This window comes from Thunnus maccoyii, chromosome 22 (genome assembly GCF_910596095.1).
Source record: "Thunnus maccoyii chromosome 22, fThuMac1.1, whole genome shotgun sequence".
In the NCBI taxonomy this organism is placed as follows: Eukaryota; Metazoa; Chordata; class Actinopteri; order Scombriformes; family Scombridae; genus Thunnus; species Thunnus maccoyii.
In genome coordinates, this window is record NC_056554.1 from 7333151 (window position 1) to 7346712 (window position 13562).

The 13562-nt window shown below is 42.2% G+C and overlaps 2 protein-coding genes across 7 annotated transcripts in view; both read left to right on the forward strand.

Annotated features, from left to right (window-relative positions):
- dnah2 (dynein, axonemal, heavy chain 2) overlaps window positions 1-909 on the forward strand; it is a 63811-nt gene extending 62902 nt beyond the window's left edge. For all 4 annotated transcript variants that reach the window (XM_042400333.1, XM_042400336.1, XM_042400334.1 and 1 more), the window contains 2 exons: window positions 271-421; window positions 629-909. In XM_042400333.1, coding sequence (XP_042256267.1) covers window positions 271-421; window positions 629-783 — 306 coding nt within the window. In that variant the 3' untranslated portion in view covers window positions 784-909. The remainder of the gene's footprint in view (window positions 1-270; window positions 422-628) is intronic.
- A 2255-nt stretch (window positions 910-3164) lies between these two features.
- kdm6ba (lysine (K)-specific demethylase 6B, a) overlaps window positions 3165-13562 on the forward strand; it is a 102313-nt gene continuing 91915 nt past the window's right edge. For 2 of the 3 annotated variants that reach the window (XM_042400337.1, XM_042400342.1), the window contains exons 1-3: window positions 3165-3791; window positions 6447-6638; window positions 6942-6983. The gene's annotated coding sequence lies outside the window, so the exon portion shown is untranslated. Of the gene's footprint in view, window positions 3792-3831; window positions 4921-6446; window positions 6639-6941; window positions 6984-13562 lie in introns of those variants that run through there. The other variant, XM_042400338.1, reaches the window with a different exon arrangement.

A 13562-nucleotide genomic window follows, 5' to 3' on the forward strand; every position in this document is an offset into this window, starting at 1 on the left:
CCCTCTCTCCTCTTTCCTTCCCCTCCGCTGCAGCCCTCCCATTTCCCGTTTTCACCCCTCCCTCTCCATTCCTCTCTCAATTTCGTTACCTAATTGGCATGGCTGTCTAACATAAACTTTTTTTTTTTTTTTTTCCAAAGCTGTATGCAAAATGTCACCTCCAAACAAGTGTTTGTATCTCTCACCCTACTCCCTCCCCTCCCTACTCCCTCCCTCTTCTTCCTCGTTTCTCCACTCATGCCCCCTCCTCCCTGCCTCTCCCATGTCCAGGACGGAGTGTTCATTCGAGGATTGTACCTGGAGGGCGCCGGTTGGGATAAGAAGAACTCATGTCTGTTGGAGGCTGAACCCATGCAGATGGTCTGTCCCATCCCCACCATCCACTTCAAACCTGTGGAAAACCGCAAGAAGATGGCCAAGAGTGAGCTGTTTAAGAGGGCTTTGTCATGGATTTCATTACTCAGTCCAACTGACTATCTTTCCATCTTCCATCATGTTTTATTTGATTTTATTTGAAATGATTCATCTTTGATCTCTTGTTTTCGCCATCTGTTCGTGTATAGTCTGTGATGTCATGCCCTGTGGTTTCACTGTCTCAGCTCTATGCCTCTGTCTCTTGTGTGCGTAGGTATGTACCTGTGTCCATGTTACTACTTCCCTGTCCGTTCTGGCGGGGCAGGCCGAGCATCTTTCGTGGTCGCTGTTGAACTGAAATCCGGAGCTGTGACCCCAGACCACTGGATCAAGAGAGGAACCGCTCTTCTCATGAGCCTGGACAACTGAAGGCCTTAACACACACACACTCACACACATTGACTCTGACACATGATTTTACTAATGTTTAATATTTATTGTTTTGATGTTATTATTTTGTATACACTTTATAAAAGTTTCAAACATGTCTCCCCACGCTTTGCCTCTGACACTTAATTCTTGACTCTTTCTTGGACACATATTGTATGATGTCATCCGTATTTGTGACCTTCAGTTTTAAAAGGCCACAAGGCTGCAATAGACAGGAAATTAAATGTTACATTAATGCACAGTTTCTCTAGACTTTCACACCTGGGGTTTAGCAACAAATGGACTGAGTCATTGTTTGATACTTTGAAGTTGGTCTGACACAAATCTGGCAAGGTAACTGTCTTCTCTTTTTTTTTTTTCGTCTGTTCTCTGCTGTCTGCTGACAGATGATTCACTCCTCTCCACAGACCTGCATCAGTCTTTCCATGCTGACCCCCTTCTACCCTGCTTAAACACAGACACTTACACACCAACACACACACACACACACACACACACACACACGTACGCATGCACGCACTCACACACTCTGGTCATGTAAGTGTCTGTTGTGCTGTGTTGAATTCCTTTGTAATCTGATAAGCTGTTACGCATTGTGATCTGCTGTATATTAACATAACATACAGTAATGGACAACACACTTGTACGAAGACAGTTGTGGACTTGGCTATAAAAAAATATATGCAAAATACTTTCATCTTCAAATTCAAATTCCCAGCAAATTATAATCATTGGCAATATTTTTAATTGCATAATATGTTATTTTCTGGTTTTGCACATTTATTGATGTGACAGACCTGAAAATGCAAATCACTAAATTTTTAAGCAAAAGTCTGTTTCTGGTAGTTTTACATCTTTAAACCAAAGAATATTTTAATTTCCTGAAAATTAGATTCATCCCTGGTTTGACACACCCAGATACACAGCGAGAAACGCACGCACGCAGGCACACATGCAGACAATGCGGTTAATCAAGGTGAGGTAAGGGATATTTTTATGCTAATTCACATTTCCCTCAAGCTGAAAAAGAGGACAGAGGGAGGGAGCGACTGAAGGAGAAATGAACCTATTCAAACAAATGAATTCTAATGAAGCTTTGCAGACAAGACGTTTGGAGTCGCTCAGAGTTGTGGGAGAGAAGGCCCGGACTTCCCCAATGGAAAGGACTCAGCCCAAACTCCTGAAAAGGGAGGGAGAGAAAAACAAGAGAAGGACCCTGGAGAAAGTGAGCCGGGAGGAAGAATGGTCCAGTAATGAGAGAGGGGAACCAGAGAGAGGGGGGCCTGAGTTCAAGGTTGTATTCAGACTTTAAGGATTGTCCCCCTGAAAGACCAAACACAGACTTCCTCAGGGTTTAAGAGCCTCTTTATCAGACCCAGGTCTCTCTCTCTCTCTCTCTTTCTGTGTGTGTGCATGTACACTGGTGGTCTCTGGTTGGGTGGGAGATGGAGGGGGGCACTCAAAGCAACATGCTGAATTCAAATTCAAATAGGCTTATTCTCAGGCCTGCGTGTAACAAAAATATCAGACTTGGGTAGGTGTTTTATGGATAAAAGCTTCAGTTGAAAAGCAGCAGAATGTAAATGTGGTATGGAAACTTTATTTGTTACGGGGTGGCGATGAACTTGCCTGTCAAATAATTGAAGAAGAATGGAGTGTTCCAGGACCGTGATACAGTATCCATCTGCGTATCCACTTAGTAACAGTAAAAGGACCTCTTGTAAAATTCCTATGTTTTGAGGAATGTTTTGGACACTTTTTTGAACGTCGCTGATGAGAGAATTCAAATATTTTCATGTAAAGGACTTATGAAAACTATATTCTCTGCAGACTATAAACCCCTTTTTGCTATTTTGAAAATGTTGTCTCTTACTATAGAGGATAAGCAAGTTGAAATGTCTAATGAGATTATACTGCCGCCTATGAAATGGATTATCACTGAAATTAAACTAATCTGCTGTTTACTGAATCTGTATTTAGGAGCTACTAGCCTTGATGGGTTTGCCTTGTGCTTTAATTTGATTACCCAACATGCTCCTTCCCTAGCTTTCAGTTTCTTGGGAAATGACAGAGACTTGACAAGATTTCCAGACATCTCCAAAGCACAACTTTTGATTCCTCAAGTGGCTCTTGGCCCTTTAGTAACTACCTCCAACTGAGAGCTTGACTCTTGAACCACATATAACAAGGGGAAAACCTGGTGTCCAGTTGTTCCTCGTTGAATAGTAGTTGATAATGGAATTTGGGCAAGTTTTACAGTGTGTTTGCCAGTGACTGTGGAGGCGGGGCAGTTAATGTCCAAGACTCTTCCACCGAAAATAAACCTGCATGAGGGAAGAGAGAAGGAGAGAGAAAGAGAGAGGAGGGAGGGAGGAGGAGGAAGGGAAAGAGCCTTTCAACGGGGACAGAAGGGAAAGAGTCTCCGTTTCAATGGAATAAAAACTGCGCAATTTCTTTAAGGACTGCCTGCTCAGATCGCGGTGGACCGTTCCTCTTCATGAAATGGATATCAGTTGTGTTTTTGGATGATTAGGGAATCCGTGCCTACTGCAACCCCCGCTGCCTCGGAGGCTACAGGAGCTGGCGAATTTTTACCAGATGGTCTTCAGAAGAGGAAAAAAAAAGAGCTGTGCAATCATTTAGACAGGCGATATGACTGTGCAGAGATGCAAGATCAGTGACGAGTGATCCGTCATGCCTTGCCCATGGGCGAACACATTCCCATTTTGCCAGCCTGGGCTGTGATCTATCTGCGTGTACAGTGCTCCCCGTGTCGACGTTTGCACCTAAACCCGTTATGGATGTTGAATGGGATTTCATGGTTTTTTTGTTTTTTTTTTGGAAGAGGGCTTTTAGGGGGCTGCGTCATCCGTGGCCGGGAAATGAGATGGACTGCTTTGCAGATTTTCCACTATTACACTGTTTTAACCGCGAGAGTCAGCACGGCACCTCCCCAGCAGATTTTTTTTTTGGATGGCTCATAAAAGGTAAGTAAAACGCAAATCAGGCATGCACGCTGACATGTGAGGCTGTGCTGTTACCTAATTATAACAGGGAAGAGCCAGAATGAGACTCCATTGAAAACAACCCGAACTACAGTATCCTCATCCTGTAATAAATCTTAAAGGACACGATCAACGGTACAGCAAGAAAAAAAAAAGCAAGCCACTGTACAGTTAGTGTCACTGTTGGAGACTTAGATTAAATCAAGTCGTGTAAAGTCAGGATTTTGCAGAGCAGCAACACTGCATCCGAAACAGAAAGCTATATTATGAGTGAATTTGCATGAGGGGATGATTCAATGGTGTTATGTAATTGCTAACACAGTGTAATAGGATACACAGCTCTAACTTTACACAAATATGGAAGATAAGTTTGGATACTGCAGCAGTTCAATACGGATGTGTCTGTTTCCCCCAAATCCGTGTAGAAACTGGAGTGGGTGATGTCATGTTTTTACGGTAAGGAAGGAATAGTTTACGGGAAGGTAGGTCTGGAGTTGGTGATGTCGCAATCGCCTTGTGTTGATCTCGGTTTCAGGTTTATAAATGCATGAAAAAGGCGGTGGATCGCGTGCGTGGGTGTGATATGTAACGCGAGGTTGTGATATTGTAGCGATTCAGGGTTAAATCGCGGGTAGTTGGGTGAAATGCGTGCTCGCTGGCGTTGGAGGAAGGAGTGTCGCATTTTCTTTCTGAAATGTCATGTGGTTAAGTTGTGGCGGGTTCTCCACTATTTCCAGGAAGAGCGTTTGAATTTTCTTCTTTGGGATTTTTTTTTCTGTCTCCACCCCTCTTGCTGTTCATGTAGCACTTCAGGATTTGTGCCGCTTGATGGCGCCACAGCACTGTAAATGAGCCAGGCGTGCATGGGAGAAATGTTTTGCTCAAGAGAACTTCAGCAGGGTTTTAGTATTGAACAAATAGGTCAAAACCAAAAGTAATCCAACAGCTGGCACCGTTTATCTTTGCCTTTTAATACTTGGCAGAGGAGTAAAATTGACTTCCACTACAGAAAAGAGTGTGCTTACTGAAGCACTCATCCACTTTTTGCTGCCAGTCCATCCAGAGGTGTCAGAGGTCAAGTTTCAGCCACACACTAGCAGCCCTGGAGCAGGTAGGAAATGCACTTTTTAATTTTGTGAATTTAAACACACAGCTCAGCGTGCAGGCAGCAATGCACAGTGAGAATGGTGGAGTCCGTGATGCGTTCGGGGCCCCATCACATTGGCTCCCTCATCCCTCTTAAAAAACAAACTCTTTTCAAATGAGAATCCAAATGTGTTATTTGGATTTGTAGTGTGCACATTAAAAAGTGACAGATTAAGTATACTGAAAGATGTCAGTACAAATAATAAATTCCCTTAATTTTTGAGTGTGCAATTGATAGACTATTGTCCCACAGTGCAGTGCAAGTGGAGGGGGCAGTCACAGCTGCAGACAATTAAAAGTAATTGTGGGCAGTGGTACTGAAAGAGAAAACAAAACAAAATAAAAAAGAAACGCATCTTTGGACAGAGATTTAGCCTTAAATTTTTGTTAATTTTGTAAAGTTTACATCAGCAGCAGCTTTCCAAAGTCACAGTTTGATTGATATCCCGCAGCTGTTGGTACAAAACGGTAAAGTGGTTCCATTTATTTCTTATGTGCAGAAACAGCAGCCTTCTTTATGTATATTTATGTCTGTTTCTGGATTGCATTCATGTTTCCAGATCTATTCAAAGTCTGGTGGTCAGCTGTTTCCTATGTGTAATAGTTGTTATTAATAAGATAAAAAATAAATATGTGGTCTTTGTTGCAAGTTTACTTTGTGTTACTTAGGTTACTCAGTTAGATTTTGCTTTTACAAGGAACTTTTATTCCAAACTGGGCTTTTTAAACAAAATACTTGTTTCTTCCATTATGAAATTTATCCGACACAGTTGTGCACATGTGGCAGAAAACTGACACTCACATGAAAATAGAGCCATTACTGTTTTCCATATCCACATCCGTGTTGTTTCATGCCTGCTAGTGTCCATCTATCACTACTCCCTGTATGATAGACATTTATTTAATGAGTGAAATCAATAAGGGAAAAGCTTTCACCTGGATTCACCTCATGTTTGACTTTCATGAAAAGAACAATTACATAATATCACGGCATCAGTGTGATTTTTCTACTAAGTGTATGCACAATTGTGTACATTGTAATAGTATAGCTATATTAACTGTACAAATCGCTTAAGTGCAAGATTGCCTATTGTCCTCTAGATGGCGACACACTCGCAGTCCAACTCAATATGATTGAGTCCTTTTGTGAACAGCTGCTGACTTCTCACAGTGCAGTGATGGAAAAAGCAGACTGTGGTCTCTCTGTGTGCTGTATGTCACTGTTAAATTGTCTGAATGTGGGCAGCAGATGAAACTACAGTATAGTAGTGCTGCTGTGGTCCAGGATTTGTCATATAAATAGCCACCATGATCACACTCTTGAGTCATTTCTCATATGGACAAGCGTTGTCAGATGTCGTTCTCTGCTTGATTTCAGCTCGATTATTGATGATCTTGAAAGCCAGCGAACCAGCCATTTCTCCTATGGATGTTTTCACAAAGCAAAACTCTTTGATCCAAACAGTTGATGCATATCTTTTCCATTCACAGAGAAACACTGAGGAACATGGCCAAGCATTGTCGTGCTTTCTTTCAAGAACCACCAGCTCCTGACTGAAGCCATAAATAAGAGGTCTGAAGATGTGACTGACTGGGTGTCCTAGCAAGAATATGTGAGATCACCGGCGTAGCCAGTGGAGTTGGACGCCGCAACCTGGGAATGGAAAACACTCCACAGTGATGGTGAGATGGGCCTAGAATATTTGTTTTGTAGCATGGAAACAGAATTGGTTACTGTAGTGATAACTTTCCACCACGCTATTATATTTACTCTATTTGTTAAAGCCCATCATTGAATTTTAAAAAAATTCCCCTTTCATAAGCTCAAAAAGTCTTTAAAAATCTAGTAGCTATTGTAGCAGTTATTAGTTGCTGTGGTAATATTAGGTTCTTTCCTGACTAACTTGCAGCAGATGAATGATAGCTAATGACAGCAGACTAATTGGACTGATCCATTGTTTACACATTGACATGTTTTGCCTGCAGGGGAGCCATCTGCTGCACGCATGCAAGAACTCACCTGCTCAGGTAAGACGTTTGGCCTTTTACCCAGACCTGCTTGCCTGCACACGGCCTACAGTGAGACTTGGGATGTGCATGACTTCACTGTTTAGTCCTGTCAGGATGTCTGTCGTTTCTGTTCTGTTAGTACAGTGGATGTGTGTTTGTCTGATCATCCTGCAGAACAATGAAATGTTTTGACAAACTCAAATGTACCGAAATACTCCAACCAGCGGGTACAATATGCTCACGTTCACCCTGCCATACTGTGTTGCTTAAGCTATAGTTTAGAAGTGCTCCACTAAGCGTCCTAGAGACACATGAACTGGTTTCTAGCTCAGCCTTCCTTACAGTTTCAGCCAATAAGACATACTTGAGCAATTTTGTCTTATTTTCTCCTGAAAGGACAAATATCCACTTTAATTGCAACCATTAGAAAGGAAATTCAGATGATTTTACACCGTGTTAGATGTTTTTATCCATCCTGTCTGCAGTACAGGCTGGTAGTTTTGGAGCTTATGGTGTATTTGGCGTATAGAGGCTTACCTCTGTGACACACCTCACATTGACTGAACCAGAGTCAGTGTGACTGATGATTTGTTTTTAGGGCAGAAAGAAGCGTTCTAGTACATTTACTTAGCCCCGCATTTAAAATGGATAGCCTCATTAAAAGTTTCCTTTCGTGATGTGATGGCACATTGTCCAGCTGTTACCCTGCTTTCATGCAACCTGTTGTTTTTAGTAACCCCCACACTCCTATAAAGGTTCTGCAGTGTTGGATTAAATTCATATGACTTATTGACTAATAAAATTTTAAATGTTAGAATTGTACCTCAGGTTTTTTTTGTCAATGTTTTAATAGACAGCTACTAAATTGATTGAGACTGGAGCCAGAGGCAAACACACACACATACACACTTTGATTGAACTTTACACATTCAACTCCCTCATTTAGGTGCACACACACACCTAACCTAACACCAGATCTGTTTCCTTTTCACACACACAGTCTCTGACACACATCTCAAACACACCCCACACCCTTCTCACTCACAGTTTTGATCTCCCTCTTAGGGACAAAGACACACATACACTCTCTAATGCCAACGTCTCCCAGGACCCTGCCAAGTCTCGCACACCTGGGGCTTTCCATCACTTAGCCTGCTCAGCTTTATTACAGACATTTACAGCTGGCCATGAATCAGATCCATTACACACATAAATGCACATTCACATATATACACACAATCCTTCTTAACACCAAGTAGACACCCTCCATTATGTTTGTGGACGGATACGCGCACACAAAGCACAGTCTGGCTGCAAGTTTTTCTGAGAGACAGGATGTTACTGAGAGGGAGGGAAAGAGAAAGGATTGTTGGAAAAAGAATAATCTACATATGAATATAACAATAGCTTGTGGTTTGTATATATGAGAGTGTATATGATGAGGTTAACCACTCACAGACTGGGAGGGTTGCTCTGTTAAATTTTGAGGGCATGTCCTCAGTGTCCGCCATCTTTGTCCTGTTAGCCTTTCCACTGTTCCCTCGTACTATAATAACTCTTTTGTACTATTGAACGAATCAAAAGTAAACAAGAACAAATGACCCAAACAGTGCAGATGAAGCAGAATAGCTGAGTTTTGAGTGTTAAATTCTTAAATAGGGATATTTTATTTTTCTGAACTGTAACTTTTGATTGTTGCTCATTTAGTCATGAATATTTCATGTCATAGAGAAATTCTTTGATTTTGAAACCACGTTTTTCAGTGGCTGAATGAAAATACCGAGAATCGGTTGACTCATAAACGCAAAAACTCCAGGAGATATGGATTTCTTAAGCAAAGAGATTTATTGACAAGCACAAACTAGATCGATCAAGGAGACAACAGTTACATATCAAAATGCCGCATCAAGTCTAAAGGAAAAGAGTTAAAGCGTTCTCAGTTATTCAGGCGGCGCCCGGGCGACCTTGTCCCTAGCCACAACATCGCTATAAAATTGTTTACTTTAGCGCTAGTCTCTATGGCAACAATCATAAAGCCAGGTCGGCTCGACCGGGAAGAAGGCAGCCGTCTGTCCCTCCATTGTCTGCTTGTGTGAGGAGCGTTTCACACAAGACAAACAGGTGAAAATAGGAGTATTTCACACATGGCGCATATATGAAAATTCCTTCACAAAAATGATACTTCATATCACGTTATAGTTTCCATTTCACTGACAAATCTTAACAGTTTGTGGAATACTATTTACAGTTTCAGAATATTAGTATAGTATGAGCATAATCAACCAAGTAGATCTTTGGATATGTCAGTTGGTTGTCTATGATTATGTTTTTCTATGAGGACATAAAAAGCTCTTAGAGGGATTTATGGACTCTAGTCTCTTTTTCTTTATGTTGTGTGTTCTATTAGTGTGTTATTAATACTGTAGCACTTTGAGTTTCACTATGAAATAGTGTAGTATAAATTCAATGTATATTATTATTATTTTATGACCCAGAAGTGTCTTATCCAGCGTCTTTGTTACTGGTCCCTGTCTCTTACACAAACAGCTTGCGGTCATTTGCATAGTGGAGGTCATGCCTTATCTCTCACACTACATTCAACATGACAGTTCATGTTGAACGACTGAGTTCGTTAATCTGTTTGTGAGAGAAAGAGAGCGTTACTGTACGTTTTCTGGTACTTGTTCCGATGCCGTCGCTCAGAGCAATCAGCGTTAAAGCCCTGTCAATATCCGTCTGCGAGACACACGCACATCTGCACATTCTCACCCTTTAGACACGGCGCCTTCTGTCACCTTCCCTTTGGGTTCAACTGTCATAGTTTATCTCATCTACTGTCACTACGGCTTGTATCTTTTTATACACAGCTACAGACATATAGGCTAACAATGTGCCATGATGATAATACTGTATCTGGTGGCCAAGTAACATATGTTGCTGGTTATGTTCTTTAAATGTTGTAGGTTTGGGTCTGATTCGCGGCCTTTTTGTGTTGCATTCCTTCTAGTGTTAATACCAGCAAGTCGACTTTAATACCAACAATAAATCTAAAAGCTATGATGATGTCACCATACTTGACTTGTAGAGCTTGGCAGCACCCTTTACACCAGGGTTTTGATGTTGGCTGGTTGTTAGTGAAATAATTCCATATGTTGCACCTGGGACCAGTTTTGTGAGGCTGTTTATTTGGACAGGGATCTAGTTAAAGACATGGTAGATGAGTGGCATATGTTCAGCTGCAGAATTTTGCCTTTCAGAGAAGCAGTAAGTCCACAGTCCTGCAGATGTTAAGGGGACTAACCCACATGTCTAACAGGGACCACATAGAAATCCCAGATATATCCCAAAAAGAAAAATCTATTTGTTTGATGATGAGTTTCAAAGAAATTGATTTCACATTGCTGTTTAGCTGAAAACCTGATGTGAATATTCCTGTGAATTAAACGTTGGTGTGAACTTACTGCTGCAGGTTTGATTTCACCCACTGTCCAGTTTGCATTACACTCTCTTTTCATTCAAACAGGTGACAGTTTGTGGGTGTTCAGTGAAGACATGACATACAGATTTGTCATCTGTTTTTTCCATCTGCTTTGTCTACATCCTCCTCCTCCTCCCCTTTCTTCTTTTCTTTCTTGTAAATGCTCCAATCCATGTGCCATCCACATGTGCCATCCACCACAATATTCATGCTTTCAGGGCTAGAACATTTGTATTGTTTATATTTTGAATGTTAACTAAGTGTGACTATTTCGGTTATCATAACAGTATTTCTCTTGCTCTCTTTGTTCATTCAGTCTCCCTCTATCAGCTGCTTTAACCTGATGTTTAATAAAACCACATTTCTGCTAAATCAAGAAATAGCCTCAGAGCCTGAGAGTGAAAGGCATGGGATTTCTTTTGGTTTAAATATGATGGAGAGAAAGAGAGAGGCAGGAAGAGAGGAAGCGAGGTGGTGAGAGCTGAGTCAGGATGGCCAGGGGGGGAGGATGGCAGGAAGCAGTGGGTGAGGAGGAGGACAGGAAAGAAAGGGAGGGGGAGAGAGACTCCTATTCCTCGTCCTCCTCCACCTCCTCCTCCGTCATCATCAGCGGTGTCAGCGAGGGAGGAGTGGCGTAGGGAGGGAAAGAAGGAGAGGTGGAGCTGACATCATCCACCTCCTGGAGTTCTGCGAGGGATGTGTGTCTTTCCACGTTTCAGTTATTAAAGCTTTTAACGGTCACATCTATGCCATCAAAAAGGCTTTTAATGCAGTTAAACAGCAAAAATCTCATTCAGGAAATCCTGAGTCTATGTAAAGAGAAGTGGCACCGAGTAAGACAGAACATGGAGAAAGGCAGTGATGGAAGAGCAGAGCTCAAGATAAGAGGATAGAAAGAAGTGATGCCTATCTGATTATATAACTTTCCTATGAAAGAGGGCATTGGGTTGATATGTGTGCGCATATTCTCATGTAGGCTTTCTTTGTGGGCTGTGTGTGTGTGTGTGTGTGTAGGGGGTGACAGAGTTTGCAAAGAGGAAGATGCCCAACATGCCTCCTATCCTCTGCTGTGTGTTTGGCCCGGGTTACCCAACTGTCACAGGCCTCTGCTGGTACACTGTGTGGTTGTAAAGTGTGTGGATTGGCACACATAAACCAGTGTGTGTATTACTGTGTTTAATAGTGCAGCTCTACTTGTACACCGCCTATTTCTATGGAGTGTTTCCGTGGTGGTGAGCGCACCTGCGTCTTAAGACCCGCAGTGGTTTTAGAGGCAGTTATGGAGGTTAGAGGTTGTGGTAGTTGAAGCAAGTGGAGGGAATGGGCTGGTTGGGTTGGCGCTTTGGTATATAAAAAAAAAAAAACTACAGGTGTGCATTGATGTTGCTTTTTAATATGATGCAACACCCCTCCTATAAATGTGGAAAGCTGCAATATCAGAAGGAAAACAAAAGTTATGTATTGATAGAGTGAAGGCAAACATTAGCTGACATATTTATGGATTGTACTTTGTCTCTACACCGGGGAGGTGGTGTTGCACAAAGTCTGAAGTTATATAATGGCCCTGATGGCGTGTGAGGTTGGGCAGTGTGTGGTTTTCATTCAGTGTGTTCGGCGTGGTTGACCTACTAGAGTAAGCCTTTATCAGAAGCTGGTGAAAGGCCCAGAAAAATAAAACTTTATAGTGCCAGTTATACTATAATGTTTTTGTTCAGGCGTATTCTCAATTTATATCGAGTATATGCACCTCAAAAATGATCAGTTTTTGTTTTGCTCCTCACACCGTCCTTTGTTCTCGTCTAGTCTGCAGTTTCAGATTGTGTTAAAATACAACTTCTAACGAGAGACATGAGGTGAGGTGACATGAGGCCACGCAGCCGTCTGTCTACTAGTTCTTTAAAGTTGGTTTGACGCATCAAGGCCCTAAGAGCCTAAATGCCTGATCCCCTTTTAAGCAGGATTTGTTATTAACACCAAAATGGTGAGGAGTCACACAGGGTACAGTTGACAGGCAATCAAGATAGAGTTTCCAAAAATAATTTAAGGAAGGATTTGTAGCCGTGCTAGTGGCTCAAAGGATGGTAATGTCAGTCTTGTCACTTTGGTTCAGACTGAAATATCTAAAAAACTATTTGATGGATCTCAATGACATTTTGTACAGACATTTGTGGTCCTTAGAGGATGAATCCTCCTGACTTTGGTAAACACTTGACTTTTCCTCTAGCGCCACCATGAGGTCGATGTTTGTGGTTCAGAGTGAAATATCCTGACAACTATTAGATGGATTTACATGAAATTTAAGATATTCAAGGTCTCTAGAAGATGTATTCTAACGACTCTGACTTTTCATCTAGTGCCACCATGAGGTAGACTTTATAGGTCTTCTACTGAAACGTCTTGATCACTATTGGATGGATTGCTGTGAAATTTGTTATACAAAACACAATAATGCAAAGCTGCAGCAGCTGTACACACATTTGTATGTCTGGACATTTTCAACTTGTTTTTTCATTTGCCTCCATTGTATGTGTATGGCCACTTTCAGCCTACATGTTGTATTATGAGAAGAAAACGCAGGTCCAGTTGTTGCTGCTCCAAGTAAAGAGACTGAGCCGGAGCAGAGAGGGCACAAGATGTGAACACTATCTTCCTAAAAAAAAGAGATGTGGCTAAAACGCTTACACAGGCTTTGGAAGATAGTGGTTGTGTGAGAAAAAGTGTAAATCTCATCAAATCCTAGCTTCTCCCAACTCTCCCAAACCAAATCCCTTTCTTGAACAAATCCACTGCCAAGCCCCCCTTCAAAGTAGAAACAAAAAAAACCACAAAAAAAATCACTGCAGCTATAAGCTGTCTCGTGTTGTGCTCTCTCACCCTCGGACCCTCCCTTCCCACCATCTCTCCCCGTCTTTCTCCCCCAGCTCCTGTTCTGGCTTTCTGCCTCTCAGGTTTCTCCCCAACCCCCAGCCCTCTACACCCCCAGTGGCCCCCCTTTGACCCCCTGTTACCCCCCATCCACCCCCTCACCCTCCCTCTCCCCAGGGCAAGCCCACAGCTCCTAGCCCTTTGTGCCTTTCTTCCCCTCCCTCCTCCTCCACCTCTGCTTCCCCCTGCCTTTG